Source organism: Leptidea sinapis, chromosome 28 (genome assembly GCF_905404315.1).
Source record: "Leptidea sinapis chromosome 28, ilLepSina1.1, whole genome shotgun sequence".
In the NCBI taxonomy this organism is placed as follows: domain Eukaryota; kingdom Metazoa; phylum Arthropoda; class Insecta; order Lepidoptera; family Pieridae; genus Leptidea; species Leptidea sinapis.
Genome location: NC_066292.1, coordinates 7,895,857 through 7,912,428, shown reverse-complemented (window position 1 = coordinate 7,912,428; position 16,572 = coordinate 7,895,857). Strand labels below are relative to the sequence as shown.

The 16,572-nt window shown below is 41.1% G+C and overlaps 1 protein-coding gene across 1 annotated transcript; it reads left to right on the top strand.

Moving 5' to 3' along the window:
* Window positions 1-3,665: 3,665 nt before the first annotated feature.
* LOC126972952 (endoplasmin) lies at window positions 3,666-15,729 on the top strand. Its single transcript, XM_050820048.1, has 10 exons — window positions 3,666-3,928; window positions 4,292-4,396; window positions 9,216-9,366; window positions 10,255-10,519; window positions 10,600-11,153; window positions 11,239-11,589; window positions 11,664-11,832; window positions 11,906-12,062; window positions 14,571-14,960; window positions 15,304-15,729. Exons 1-10 carry the CDS (start codon window positions 3,883-3,885, stop codon window positions 15,459-15,461), a joined length of 2,346 nt encoding a protein of 781 aa, XP_050676005.1. The 5' UTR covers window positions 3,666-3,882; the 3' UTR covers window positions 15,462-15,729.
* Window positions 15,730-16,572: the final 843 nt, after the last annotated feature.

Here is a 16,572-nt window from a genome sequence, read left to right as displayed (position 1 = left end):
TCTTTGGCGATACTAATATTATTTATTGACCGCAGATACGGTACATATAAGAGAATACTAAGTATTTCCTGCAGGTCGATGTGGCCATTCTACTTAAAAGCCTGAAGCATTTTTTTCTAAAATTTGAAAAAGACACAATAAATAAATACTTCTTGATGATATAGTCTGTATAAAACTCATTGAAATTTTCATTATGTTGCTGACTACTAGTAAACTCAATCTGTTGAGTTATCCGTAAAAAAACTAAATTGCACTTAACTGTCAAGAAGTCCCTCCAAAACTGACTTGTCTGGCAACCAACTCATTAAAAATCCTAAACTTAGTGAATTTAATTTAGATTATTTTTTTTAATTATTATTATATTTTATTTAATAAAGATTATTATAAACGATGATTTTTAGGAAGCATTTAACCAATGGCCGAAAAAGAACTGAACTTTAGGGAACTTCTTTAGGTACCTACCTCTATGAATAACTCAATTTTGATATTCTATATGAATACCAATGAAGCATTTACTTACAAAAACCATCATTTGGTCATTAGACCCGATGAAATAGATCGCAAATCGCCATCAGCACTTTTCTAAGTAAGTATTTCATGAGTGGCGATGAGATATCTAAGCAATATGTTCCTCTACGCGAAAAAACTTCCGGATTAGTAGAATCTTTTACAGTCAACAGGTTTACAGTCCACAGCCCATATATGGGCTGTATAAATAAAACCAGCAGTCTTTCCAGATTAGAACTGTAGGTATATATGTATCTTTCTGTGTTTTTTACCAACAAGACATTTGTTTTCTCAAAATTGATTCCTTTAGAATTATTTAAGATGTCATTTCTAATATACTAGACACTACTACCGCTTCGGAAACATATGGCGCTCTGAGAGAGAAGAAGCGGCGAAAGAAACTCTCCCAGCATTTTTTTGCGCTCTTTTTAATCAAATATATTTATATTATACAAGATTATGTTATACGGTTATTACATTACACTCATACCTAAGATTCTAGCAAATATGATCAGCAATTATTGCAAAATAAATAAAAACTCAAATAATAATTTATTGGCTGGTAAAACTGTAGCGTGTTTAACTTCCTTTGGAGACTTACCATGGACCCCAAGTGAAATTTTAACATTCATATTTCATATATATAATATAATATGTTAGCGAGCTTAAAGTTTAGGCATGGTACTTCAGATAAGTAAACATTTGTGGTGTTATTACAGAAAATTATAAAACACGGCTTAGACACATGTTTTGTTAAATAGTGTCTCACCATTTAAGCCCCATCTAAAGATTGTTGCTAAGCTAACAGAAAGACATGGATTTGTAATAGAACTTTTTTTTAAACAAGTGTTCAACACATATTTTTGACAACCTATACAGCTTAGTGGTTAGCAACCCAGGTCCCGGGTTCAAATACCGGTAGGTGCAAACATTTATATGATGAATATATATGTTTGTTTCCAAGTCATGGATGTTTATATATATTTATGTTTGTTTAAGTAAGTATATTGTATCAAACATATTGTTGTCTTGTACCAATAGGCACAGGCTATGCCTAGTTTGGGGCAAAATAATTTTGTATCAAAGTGTGTCAATATGTTTGACTTTTTTGTAATAACACCATTTACATTTCAGTAAGTACTTAATAATAATTCATATAATATTAGAACTAACTAGGCTTCAATATACTATCGTAAAAGGACTGACAAACTAGGCACCAATTTAGATCTCACTTCATTTATTGTTGCAGTCAATAATATGTTGCAGGCAAGGCATATAATATGATAACTGTAACCCCTAGCTGTGTCAGAGGGCATCCAAAGTGCATCTCCATCTCAATTGGTTGATAATCTATGTAACTCCACAAAATTCTGCTTAGAAAGCAAAACCTAATAAAAAGTTCTGTAAGTATATACTTTCATTACCAGTTTTCAATTTCCAAGCAATTCCCTTCATTCACTTAATAGAGCCCAATACCCATGTCTTCATTGTTCACCTTTACTAATATAATGCTAAAGCTTACATAAACTGCAATGGTGATGAGTTGTCAACAGTCACCTGTTTGAATCAATCCTGTTCTCCAATTCTCAATTCTGTTATGGGGGTTGATGACTTTTGTATCATCTCATTTATTTGAGAATTGTGAAGCTTTGCAACACTATAAAACATGATACAAGTAATATAATAATACGACATTATTTAACCAAGTATTCTGCATAACCAAATAATTCACTAAGGTCAGTTAAGTAATACATTTATTACCATTCAAATTGATAAAATAGTACTCAAATAATTATAGCATTGTGAAGCACCTTGTGAGCACCCTGTACTCAGCTCATAATTCATTTATAAAATTCATTGATAATCACAATCAGTTTAGGTAAAGTACTCAGGATGTCTTTTCATCTGTGAGGCTATTCCTTTCTCAACAAGTGGGGCGGTGAAACGATCAAAATTTTGTCCACAGCACACGTACACCGGCCTCCGCAGAGCTGCCGCGAGGCGCCGCGCCAGTCCCGTCGCTCCACTATCCTCGCCCAGTAGGCTGGTCGCCAGGGGACTACCACAGTTCTGTGGCATTCCCAGAGCTATTTCAGACAAATGTGCTTCCTGCCCACCAACCCACAATAACAACGACCCTTCCATACACAAAACTGCAACCCTGCATATAAAATCTCCACTCCATATTTCGAATTCATTATCTTTCCAGGAACTTTCACGATATCGAATCATTCTTTTTGAACTGATCTCCGATGGGTTCATGTTATTACTAACTACTACTACTACTAACTTACGAAGCTAATAAGAAGTTTCAGTAATCAGTCCCAACTAACAAAGCCACTTGTAAGCCGAAAATCAAAATACAAATACAAAATAGCAATTGCAATTTTGCAAATTGTAATTTCATTGTAATACTGTGAATTGTAAAAGTCAGAATTCAAAATAAATGTCTAATGACATTTTAATGTTTAAACCAATCAGCAATCACACAAGAGCGGTCGTAGATAAACGTAATCAAAGAGAATTGAACATATATTATTGATGAGTAATCTACTTATAATAGTACTGTAATGTGCACTGCATAGATACGTCACAAGATTCAAATGTTTTTATCAGAGAATTTATTTAATTCTTTAATTATCTAGGTAATGAGATTTTCACAAGTTAAGTTTTATTTAACCACTACATTCTACTACTTGTTCTGCTTGTACTATTCTAGTAACATATTATATTCTTTGACAATATTTTTTATTTGACTTTCTTGCGTACATATTATGATTTTAGCAATATGGATATCGTGTCCGAGGTTCTCGAGGGTGCAGAGAAAAATTCTGTGATCATTTTTGAAATCCAAGATGGCTGCCACACACAATTATGTTTTCAGCTATATGAATATTGTGTCCGAGGTTCTCGAGGGTGCATATATTGTAGTTGAAGTTTAACTTTGAACTATTCTATGTATTTGGTCAACTTTAAAATTAAGGTTAAAAAACTTGTGTCCAAAGCCGTTAATAAATTTAAGAAAAAAACTTTAAAATATATTTTAACCAATCCAAAGTCGACATTTGTTTATAGTGAGACTCGTAGTGGCCATAATTTCAATCGTGTATAAGCTTCATTGGACATTATAACTAGTAGAAACGTTCTTCTCCAATCATTATCTTATACGCAAGGCAACCTTCGAAGCGGCTTTTTGGCCTGCCAGTTAGGTACCACACCAGCCGTACCACAGTCTACATTATTCATATCGAGCTTGAATCATGGTTCATTGACTTGATGCTGACTGTTCGGACGGTTTGATGCGAGTTTTGAACGGGGCTCGCCGGTTTTCATTTTGAATTTAATTAATTATAAAAGCACTTCTGGTGAGAAAAAATGAAATATATATTATTGCTCACTGTTGGCATCCTGTTCTTATCAGGTAAGATTTGAATTTTATGAAATCACTTTTATTTTCCGTCTTAGGTTGGAAACTTGGAAAATCAATGAAAAATATCAAGTATTATCAAGTGTTTTCTTGCCATTGAAGGTGCCGATTATAGAAATTGTTTCAATAAATTCTCCACTCAAGTTCATGACGCAAATATAAATACTCATCCTTCAGACGCCATCATATTGTTTTTTGTATTCTCAATTTCGATACAATATCAACAACAAGAATCACTAACATCATCATCATCTCAAAGATTTTAGAATTTAAGGTGCTTGTAATTTATTATAAATAATATAATAATAATGTTTAGAAACAATCTGATTCCTAAACTTACTATGATCTGTTTTTCAGGATGTTCTCACGGGCAGGAACCAGACGCAGGAGTAGGAGTGGGTACAGTAGAAGAAGTGACATTAGATGCTGATCTAGGAGCATCAAGAGAAGGATCTCGCACAGGTTGTTATTTATCTAGTTACCTAATTCTAGTCTTAATATGACAGTTATTTAAAACAAAGTTAAAGTTTTAACAATTAGAAAACAAATACTCTACTTGGTGGTCTGCTTTAACATGACATTTGATAACAGCTTGTGGTAACTCTTCCACAGAAGCCACAGTAGGTTGAATCGAATAGAATTAAAAGTTTTAACACATACATACTACTTAAGTTGTGAGACATTCCATATGATTTGAATTATAACTAATATGTATTAACATTTTTTGACATTAATTCCCTTTGATTAATATTATGTTGAGATAATAAGTGTTATCATTACACATTTTATCAAACACATTTACTTAGATAAGATACTTTTATGAGGGGTTAAAATCCATAATTCCTGAGTTGACGAGAAGCATGTTATTTGTCAAATGAATCCATCAGTGGTTTGGGTGTTGATGGCACAAACACTAACATCCGTTTCCAATATTCAATCTATCTCTTACTTGAGATAAAAATCGTAACTTTCGTTGACTTTTCTGTCCCAATAAACTTATCAACAGTAACTCACCTTATGACATATAGGTTACCAGCGATAGAAGTTTGTATGGAAATTGCAATTCACACGTCCCAAAATAAGGCTCACTTATCGAGTATATTGGGACAGCTTCAGATTATTGTCAACTAATTACTGACAGTAGAAGGTAGTAAGTTATCAGTATCTGTAGATAGTATATTGGGTAAGACCACCCATCCAGCAGGAGCCGGTTAGCCCATAAAGATCAGGGTTATTTTGAGTATTAGAGGCTGTTATTGTACCTAAATTCATTGTGGAGAGATAGTTGTTAGTGTTACATGTAATTATTAAGTGGTCACAATCTTTCCTTAAATATTGGAATTTAATCCTATCTACTGGGTTATTTTTTTTTTTAAATCTTTTATGACATTTATTTTTCAACATTTATGTGCCTAGGCATATAAGATTAGAACCATACAGAATATTTACAGCTGCATTTTTGGGCACATGTTTATTAATTACACATTTTAAAAAATAATTATGTTAACATCCTTGCATTTATTCAGTTCTTCCAAGCAAGCCCTTGGTTGAGGTTACTTATACTTATGATGTTTGTGAACTTAGATTTGAAGAAATTGTATCTGTATCAAGATTTCATGAAACTGTTTTATTTAAATTAGCTAGTACGGATATTAATATCAAGTGGAGTGGAGTTACTGTATGTTCATTGCCCAATATGAGGTTGAGAGTATTACTAGTAAGCACACATTTACATTGATTAAGACCACTCAGTTAAAATCTAGAGCAGTAGAAGAAATGAGACAGAAATCCTATGACTAGAGATGTTCACGACTATGGTTTGCAGTGGGGCCCCCATATTGAAGGATTGGCGAATAGGCTTAGTTCTGCAGCATATGCGGTTAAGAAAATTAGACGGTTAACTGACATAGATACGGCGAGATTAGTATACTTTAGTTATTTTCATAGTATTATGTCCTATGCTATATTGTTATGGGGCAGTGCGGCCGATATTAATACTATCTTTGTGCTGCAGAAGAGGGCTATTTGCGCGATTTATAACCTAGGTCCTAAAGATTCATTAAGAGAAAAATTTAAAGAATTTTTTAAACATTTTTGATAATGTTTTGTATGTTCATAAGCACATTGAGGAATTTTCTAGAAACTGTGACATTCATAATGTTAACACAAGGAACAAACATAAACTTGTTATGCCTACTACTCGGTTGGGTCGGGTTAGTAAGTCTTTTGTTGGGTGATGTAAATGCTTCTACAATATGATCCCAGAAAATGTACAAAGCAAATGTGTTACGAAATTTAAAAGAATTGATAAAAAACGTTTGTGTGGGAAAGGTTATTATAGCATAAACAATTTTCTTAATGACACCACGGACTGGGAATAAAGCGAACACCCTCAGGCTCTTTAATTATAAATGTTTATTGTACGATATTACATTGTAATTCATATTTTATATTAAAAAAAAAGACAAGCCCGCTGAGTTTGTTGCGCCCATTTTTCTCAGGTCTGAGGCAGTCTCTTTTGAATGGGTGGTAGATTTTGACGTTCAATAAGTGATTTTAAATCCTATTTTGAATAAATATATTTGTATTTGAATTTGTGGTCGAGCAGATTCCTTGTTAGTCTTAGCAATCCTTAAACAGGCAACTGAGTTTATATTAGCTAGTTTAAAATTGAAAGTGGCAATGCTCTATGGGATTTAAATCTGGGCTATTTGGACCTGGATTGCGACCATTATAAGACAGAAACTGATTGAGATATGAGATATTATGATCATTAAAATGTTGGAATGTCCTAATAATCTGAAGCACAGCATATGAAAACATTTTCTTCCGGTATATTTTCGTACTGGAAATGAACCATGTTTCCTTCTATCTAACGGTTAGATCACCATGACCAGAAAAGCACCTGCACAAATATTCACATTTCCTATTATGTTCTTGGAGTCAAATCCTGTATTTGGAGTGTGTCGAGCACAATATCATTTCCCATCATAACTTGTTAACTGTCTGTTTTTGTCTTGTCAAAGAAAAGAACATTTTCCCGCTGTCTTATTGTACAGTTTTCATACCTCCTAGCAAATGAAAACCTTGCTGTAATAATATGTTTGTTTAAGATTGCAATATTATGTTTAGGTTTAATGTAAAATATTTATCTATATATTTTCATCAGTCACAAGAAAATTATTTGGAAGTGGACAAGATTAATAATGAAAAATATAATGTTGCAAGAATTTATTTTCAATAATGCTTTATTTAAACACCAGAATGTATTCGTTATATTTATACAAAATTAATCTATTTCAAAAATCAGTAATAGACAAAATGTGGCGTGCTTGCGTTATCAAAGAAATTATTATGGTATTTTAGCTATCATATTTGTCCATTTATTACATTATATCTATTAATTTTATTGTTAATACTTTGAATTTATAGTTTTATACTTGATTATATAGAAACAAACTTAATTGTTATATAGTCGGCAAAAATTGTAGCAAATATAGCTGTTGGCAATGTGCAGTTAACAGAAATATATTTTAATTCTCAAGAATACTTTTTTTGGATTGATATACCTATTACCAAAACGTGTAAATTTATATTTTGTAGAAGCCATTAATTTTATTTGAGGTAATATTTAGCTAAGTACTGGCACCTACTATCTAACACACACTTTTATTATCATGTATGTAGTTAGATATTTGTTGGACCACCCTTGATGATTCACCCACGTCTGTAACTGGCGTCTGAAGTCAGCACTCGGAGGGCAGTCTTTAGCCAGTTCGAGTCAGTTATGTGGTGATGCAGCCATGGCGACTCCTTCCACCTTCCCCCTCTTCCGCTCCACCGGCCATACCTGCGGTCAAAACCATGCGTATCACTCGATAATATTACCATATTTACATTTACACATACTATATTTTGTGTCAAGGAAATGGAGTAGGGAAATGTGGGAATTCCTAAAGGGATTGTAATCGGTTAGGCATTATAAGATATCCGAGACATGTAATAGAGCTGAAGGAAAGAAGGAACAGTAACTCTTGTGCCGTGGTGACAGTCGCGCGGATTTCCTCGGATCGTTCCCTCGGAGCGCCGTTCTCGCTGCCGGGCCCGTCGCCAGGCTCCTCGCGCGCCCCCACCTTGCCAGTCACCAGCGCCGCTGTAACAAGACATGCCGTGTAACGCAGCATCAGGACCACCAAATTATTCCATTAAAAACTAATTCCGATGCGATCTATATTTTCTAAATGTGTGTTAAGAACTGGATGGACTATGTTAAAGAATGTGACCCTCTACGGGCAATGAGGACGCGGTCTACTAACGTAGGCGGAGCGGCCGCAGGGCGGATATGTGTGAGCGGCCGGGCTCAGTCCGCGACGCAAAGCGCAACTTAAAGGCCCGCGGCTTAGGGGGGGCGGTCAGCGGCGGCGGAGAAGTCGCCCGTGCTCGCGGCTGGCCCGCGCCGGTTCGTCCGCTGCTGCCGGCAGACATGGCACACTATACTACTGTGGCGTGTCAACATATCGATGTCGCGGCTGGTAACCAAGGTGACGATGCACCCGAGCTCGTCGTGAGCCATCGTTTGGGGTGGGGAAGACACATTATTCAACGAGCATTATTATTTATTCTTGAAACGAACCCAGCGGACTACAATTTGAACGTTGATACAAAACCCCGTCTACCGTCCATAATCGTTTCTTAGTTTAATGCTGAATTTTCATTTTGTTTACTCTTGGCATCAAGTTTGTATACCATGTACCTAGTGCAAACAATCGGGTCGGATTGAGGGTCGATAATTCAGGAGCCATGTGCCTCGCAGCACGATAGGGAGAATAACCGGTGTGACAATATAACTGTGGTCATCCAAAGTCGAGTTTGACGCGAGAAGAGATCTCATGAGATGAGTTAACTTCATCGATCCAAGCCTGATTGCACTCGTGTTTTCGTTGAGATGTCATTTTGCAAGGGCGATCAAGCCAAGGTTGCGACCTACCACCGATGAGCGCCGAAGAGAACGGAATGAAGAGCAGAACCACATATGCAACAGAGTACTCAGCGGGATCTGAACTATCATGATCACCGTGCTTCGACTCAGGCATTTTTCTAAGGACTCTAAAGGACGGTCAACGGAATCCGTCCGGATGCGAGGTCAAGAGAATCTCCAACAGAGAAGGTGTATGATCTATATATCTGGGTAACCAGTAGTAACCCGCATGGTGCTGGTGATGGTGGTTCCAAGGTAGATGTTTAGATATTATGTTAACATTAGCTATGATGGTGTTTGCAGATGCGGAGGCCGTGCTGCGTGAGGAGGAAGCCATTTCCCCCGACGAGCTGAGCGTGGCGCAGCAGCGAGAGATTCGTGAGCGCGCGCAAAACTATACCTTCCAGACCGAGGTCAACCGCATGATGAAGCTCATCATCAACTCGCTATACAGGTACCCACTATACACTCCCCACCTTCTTAGTTATTGTAAACATTGACAATTGTATTACACACACCAACAAAGTCTATCAATTCTAATTCAACCCGTAGAACTCGTATGGTTTGACAGCCATGACCATAGTTCCGAAATGTGGATGTTTCACAGATTTTGAATATAACTTATTATGTATACCGTCTCATATACAACGTTGCCGACATCATCCCGCGTGCTCTGCAGAAGAATTATATTTTAGTTTTCCCCTTCTTTAAAATATGCCGAGGAATGCAATGTATATTGTAAACTTTCTTAGCCAGGTGCAATTGTAATATAAATGATATAATTATGAAATAGTGGATAACACTAACCAAGCTTATGGCCCCTCAGAGGGCAATGATGAGGGCTATGCTCGGAGTTTCCCTGGGAGATTGTATCAGAAATGTAGAGATCCGCAGGAGAAGCAAGGTCACAGATATAACTCGGACGATTGCAAAACTGAAGTGGAAGTGGGCAGGGCACGTAGCTCGAAGGACAGATGGCCGTTGGGCCAGTAAAGTCTTCGAATATCGACCTGGAAGACGGATTGTTGGTAGGCCCCCAATAAGATGGACCGATGATCTGGTCAAGATCGCCGAAAGGTTGGACGATAGCAGGAAAGATCGTCTTAGAGATCTGTGGGATAGGCCTTTGTCCAGCAGTGGACGTGTTCCGGCTGAGGAAATGAATTTATTATATATATTTACTCCTACGTTTTTTATATTATATTTGGTACTCCTATTTATGTATTAACATATAAATCTTCATCCTTTCCTGAAATTCGATGAAGTATATTATTTTCCTATATTTTGTTGATGTGTGTTAAATTGATCAAGTACTGTTGCGTTAACGAGTGGGTCGTTGCAGGAACAAGGAGATTTTCCTCCGTGAGCTGATCTCGAACGCGTCAGACGCACTGGACAAGATCCGACTACTGTCGCTCACGGACCGCAGCGTGCTGGAGAGCAACTCTGAGCTCAGCATCCGCATCAAGGCCGAGCCCGAGAAGCGGCTGCTTCACATCATCGACACCGGCATCGGCATGACAAAGAACGACCTCATCAACAACCTGGGCACCATCGCGAAGTCTGGCACTGCTGACTTCCTGTCGAAGATGCAAGACACGGAGAAGGTAATGTGATTGTCAGGCACGCGCCCTACACGTCGAGCGGTCGGTGGCCGTGACTAATGCTTGTGTGTACATGGTTACAGGAGAGTTCGCAGGAGATGAACGACATGATCGGGCAGTTCGGTGTGGGCTTCTACTCGGCGTTCCTGGTGGCGGAGCGAGTGACGGTGGTGTCGAAGCACAACGACGACCGGCAGCACGTATGGACGTCGGACGCCAGCTCGTTCAGCGTGGCCGAAGACCCTCGCGGAGACACGCTGCAGCGCGGCACACATCTTACGCTGCATCTCAAGGAGGAGGCGGCCGACTACCTGCAGGCGGACACCATCCGCTCGCTCGTCAAGAAGTACTCGCAGTTCATTAACTTCCCCATCTACCTGTGGGCCTCGCGCACCGAGACCGTCGACGTGGAGGAACCTGTCGACCCCGCCGCCCCCGCCGATGACGACGAAGACGCGCAGGTGGAAGATGCGACAGAAGAGAAAGAAGTAAAGAAAACGGAGAAGACTGTGTGGGATTGGGAGCTGATGAACGATAACAAGCCGATCTGGACGCGCAAACCTTCCGAAGTGTCGTCTGACGAGTACGACCAGTTCTACAAAAGCCTCACGAAGGACACCGCCACGCCGCTCGCCAAGTGAGTGCCGCTTCACTCCTTTATTTATTATTATTTATTGCATACCATTGTATTGTGTGAAGTAGCCGCCGCGTGTTGTTTGCAGGGCCCACTTCGTGGCGGAGGGTGAGGTGACGTTCCGCGCTTTGCTGTTCGTGCCGCGCGTGCAGCCCGCCGACAGTTTCAACCGCTACGGCGCCAAGACAGACCACATCAAGCTATACGTGCGCCGAGTGTTCATCACGGACGAGTTCAATGACCTCGTGCCCAACTACCTGGCCTTCCTGCAAGGCATTGTGGACTCGGATGACCTGCCGCTGAATGTGAGCCGCGAAACGCTGCAGCAGCACAAGCTAGTCAAGATCATCAAGAAGAAGCTCATTCGCAAAGCACTCGACATGCTCAAGAAGATCCCCGCCGACGAGTACCAGCATTTCTGGAAGGAGTACTCCACCAAGTGAGTTAGACGCTCCTCGAGGGACAGTCTGTGGGTGGAGATGGAGTGATGTACATTATGGGTTATTATTGCAGCGTGAAGCTGGGCGTTATCGAGGACCCGTCCAACCGGTCGCGGCTTGCCAAGTTGCTGCGCTTCCACTCGTCTGCGGCGCCCGACATGACCTTCCTGGAGGAGTACGTGACACGCATGAAGCCGAGTCAGAAGCACATCTACTACATTGCCGGCGCCTCACGCGCGGAGGTAACCTCACGCCCCTCAGCTTGAGTAGCAAGCCGGTTAGGGTCCATGTCCAACACGGTATCGTGTTCCGCAGGTGGAGCGGTCGCCGTTCGCCGAGCGGCTGGTGCGCCGTGGCTACGAGGTGCTGTACCTGACAGAAGCGGTGGACGAGTACTGCCTGTCCTCGCTGCCCGAGTTCGATGGCTTCAAGTTCCAGAATATCGCCAAGGAAATCTTCGATCTGGAAGAGGGTGAGTTGCACCATCTCTTGCTGTGCTAATACTTATCTCTTAACTAGACCAGAGGAATCTCTCATGATCGCCATTGCCTCTAAATATGCACTACTACACCCCCTACTATGTATCAATAACACTAATTAATGAAACGGTGCAGGTACTGAGTGCATCCGAAGGGAAACAAACCGTTCCCCAAGGGTAGGATGCAAAAATGGAACGCATCCTATCCCAATCTGCTTACTTGTAGCGCCAAATTCGGCGGGTCGCTGGTGGTCTGCGACGTGGGCGTTTGATAGCCTTTAGGACTACACCGCGTTCCGAGAGGAGGCGTCGACAGAGACCTGGTAACTACGGGATGTGTAGTTAGCAGAAGATCTAATAAGGATGGCATGTGGCTATCCACACCTGGGAGCCTCAATCAATTGGAACAGACCATACGCCAATGCAAAATTATGCGCAAATCGCCCTGCGTAGTCTGTTGTGCGTGACCCAAGCCATTTGGCATTGTGCATTTCGTTAATTGCCATTTGAACACAGCCTATGAGATGATCCGTTTTTGCGTTCACTATGGGACCTGTAGACACAGGCATAGATGCGGACGTGCCCCTCAAAATCTACACGGAGCCAGTAAGTAGACAGGTCCCTACCTTCAAAATGGCTGAGATGGCGACAGTAACCCTATCGTACACATATACCCCGACATGAGGCAAAAAATTATGCTAAATTTTGTATCCGGGTTACGTTAAATATGACGTATCGCTAGGTCGAGATATCTGTGTCTCGTAAGGAAACACATAAATTGGAGTGGATCATCAACATCAGGGGGATGTTGCAAAAGTCCACATTAAGCGTGGCGCGGGTTGCCGTGATGTTACTACTTCGTTTGTCCTCAAACATGCGCGGTTCTTTGCCCTCCCAACAATGCGATGGGCAGCCGGAGCGAGAATGCTCGGGGAGAGATTCTCCGACTCCGGTAGAGCCGGCACCCTCCTGGGGTAAATCTCTTTCGTTATAATATTCTGGTGGAGTGGCCTCCGGTCCTTCCACTAACTGCAACACAACTGCATCATGAGACTAAGGCCCTCTTTCACCACTATCAAGTAAGTCAATAGTAACATAACATGCGAATGTCACGACTTAAAGTAACACTAATCTTAAGATTACTGTCCCGTAAGTAACTTGCCGCATCTTCTGCCAATTAGCACGGTTACTTGACAGTTGCATTATACTATGTGCCTACTATTATTATCATTTGTTGTTTTGTGCATCTTTTCAGAGGTAGCATAAAAATAAATTATTAGATATGGATTTATTCGATTTGATTGATCATCAATTGGACGAGTTAAGATTATTCTTCCATGGAACAAATACCAAGTATGCGTATATTTAAATTCCAAGATATCATCATATTTCTATTTAATAATACCAAAATATATAATAGTGTAAAGTATGCACTTCTCTCTCTTTTAATTTTATCCATAATAATGATATTCACACAAGTAATCACTAAATGACAAAAACTGTATTATACTATTTCCAGATGCTTTTTAGTTTCAAAGGTAAACAAACATCTGGCGCTTAACAGTGAAATGAACGCTCAACATTTAACAAAATCATAAATGACAATCTGCAATGACGTTTGACAAGTGGTATTTGATGTAAAATTGAACGAATATGACGTGTGGTAGATTCATTACTCACTTAACCAATCAGTAGTTACTCAAGACATAATTTTCGCTTGTGAAATTGGTAAAAGATACTCATAACATGTAGCTTCCAATTAACGTTAATTGAGAAGTTACTTATCACAGCTTTACTTGGACATTGTGAACGAGGCCCTAAAAGTCCGATTTACTGCTATGATGCCCACGTTGAATGACTGCCATGATTGCAATCAACCACGATCAATGTCAAGCTTGCAGAGATCGTGTTTGTCTCTTTTTTATAATTTTAAGATCTCGGTTAGATTTTACAATAAGATATGTCGTGTTGATAATAAATTAGTTACCATTTTACTAGCATAATAAGATTAATAAATATCACCAGAACCAGTGGGCCCAAAAAAAATTGTCTCCTTTCATAATGGTCCATCGTTCTTACCTGTGTTGGGAGCGCGCGTTGACAAACTTTCAGCTTTTATAAAATAAACGAAGGTTCACGGGCTCTTCCTCTAGCACAGTTTGTAAGACCGGCCCACTACGGTGTAGTTTAAGTTGCTCTATTTTAAAGCGTAAGAAATGCTTCCATTTTGTATATGCGTTCACTGGTTAGCAATACTTCAAAAAGTGTGGACGGTGCCACTGACTTTAAACCCGGGGTTCCTCTCGCCTCCCGGGACCCGATCGTTTTCCTTGTGTTGCGCCGCAGGTGAAGAGAATAACCCACCTCCTTCCCATGGATTTACCGACCTATCGATCATCAAGACCTAGGTTTAGGTACCCACCGAAACAACGGGAGATGTACCGGATTTGAGGTCCGGCACATTTTCTCGACTCCCTACAAGTTTTCATTTTACATATGCAGGTGAAGAGCAGAAAGAACGGTTCGAGGCGGAACGCGCTCGGTTCGAGCCGCTCACCAAGTGGCTCGGCGAGAAGCTGGGCGCACACATCACGCGGGCCGTCGTGTCGCGGCGACTGGCGAAGGCACCCGCCGCGCTGGCGGCCACGGCCTTCGGCTGGACCGGCAACATGGAGCGGCTGGCCATGTCCAACGCGCATCAGAAATCAGACGACGCGCAACGCAAGCACCACCTCGGACAGAAGAAGATGCTGGAGATCAACCCGCGCCACCCCGTGCTGCGCGAACTGCTGCGGCGCGTGGTCGAGGACCCCGACGACCGGCTGGCGCTCGACACGGCGCGCACGCTGCTGCGTACGGCCGCGCTGCGCTCCGGATACATGCTGCAGGAGGGTGAGTCACTCTACTACTCCAGCGGGAGGCTCCTTTGCACAGGAAGCCGGCTAGATGTGCACGGCAGTAATGTGTAAACATTACTGAGTTTCGGTCTGAAGGGCGCCATAGCTAGTGAGATTACTGGGCAAATGAGACTTAACATCTTATGTGACATCTCTGACTCTCATCTCATGTGACGAGCGCAATTGTAGTGCCGCTCAGAGTTTTTGGGTTTTTCAAGAATCCTGAGCGGCACTGCATTGTAATGGGTATGGCGCATCAATTACCATCAGCTAAACGTCCTGCCCGTCTCGTCCCTTATTTTCATTAACTCCACGTTATCGCTCCATGTCATCAACAGGTCAGTCGATAGAGTTCGCGGATACTGTGGATAGCATGCTGCAGCGGGCGCTTGGCCTGCCGCCTGATGCGCAGCCCGAGGACGAGCCCGAGCCGGAGGCGGAGGCCGAGAGCGCAGATGCCGTCGAAGGGGACGCCGAAGACCACGACGAACTGTAATGTGCGCACGTGACGTGACGCGGCTCGCTGGACACGTGTTATTTTATATATATTTGATAGTGAACACAGTGTGATGTCGGTTCCCGGCGGGACCGGGTCGCCCATATCGCCCGTGTTCTTCGGGTTCCTCAGTTTATAAACGAGTGCGTTGTGTCGGTGAGCGAGCCGTCTGCGGCGCGGGTGAGATGCCACGTGTTTTGCTAAGACTGCGTTATTTTATACTTGCGTGTGTATGAGATGATAGATGTAAATAAATTATTATAATTTGTTCACGTTGTTTCCTTGATCCAAACCTGATTTTTTTTATATGGCAGAACGAGCGTTACCGATCGCCTTATGTTAAAGTCATCACACAGGAAGGAGTTAGGCTGCGTCCCCAGTAGACAAACTGTTAGCCGCCGACTGAGTTAGCGGCGTATCGGTTTAGTACGCCCTTCCATATATTTCAAATGGAGTGTTCACAGTTTGCTAGTTTTGCGCTCACTGTACGCAGTTTGCAGCTTTACGCGCGCCGACTATATTAGTGAGCGGCCGACTCCCACCAAAACCGGTTCCAGTCGGCGGCGGTGATTGGTTGTTCGCCGGGCGTAGTGACTCAGTTTGCCGCAACCTGATTATTCGAATAGTTGGGAAAAAGCTATCATCGTGTTAGGACGTGATTTTTTGCATCGCACCTAACTAATCTCAACGCACACACACATCACTGAAAATCCAAGATGTCCTTTGATACGGAAAGGTTCATTTCATTAGTGAAATACAGAATAGACCATGCATATGGAACATGTCGAAAATAAAAAAACTTATTTTTTTTAAATCCTAAAGCGTTAATTATTTACTTACCTCAACGTTATAGTAAGCCGTTCTTCGGGACATATTGTATCTCTTGTGATATTATTTTTAGCTATGTACTGGGTTATAGATTTCAACAATTCATCGAATGTATGAGAAGTCATATTGAAATAGTCGTAAAATTTTTCTGGATGTTTCCTTAGTTCTGGGTAAAGAGTGTGAAATTGTCCAATGCTCAACCTTTTCTTGTATAATGGGTGAACCCAGGGCTTCCTTTTATCCTCTTTCAGCGCTTCTAAGATACCAATTACTTCAAAAATAT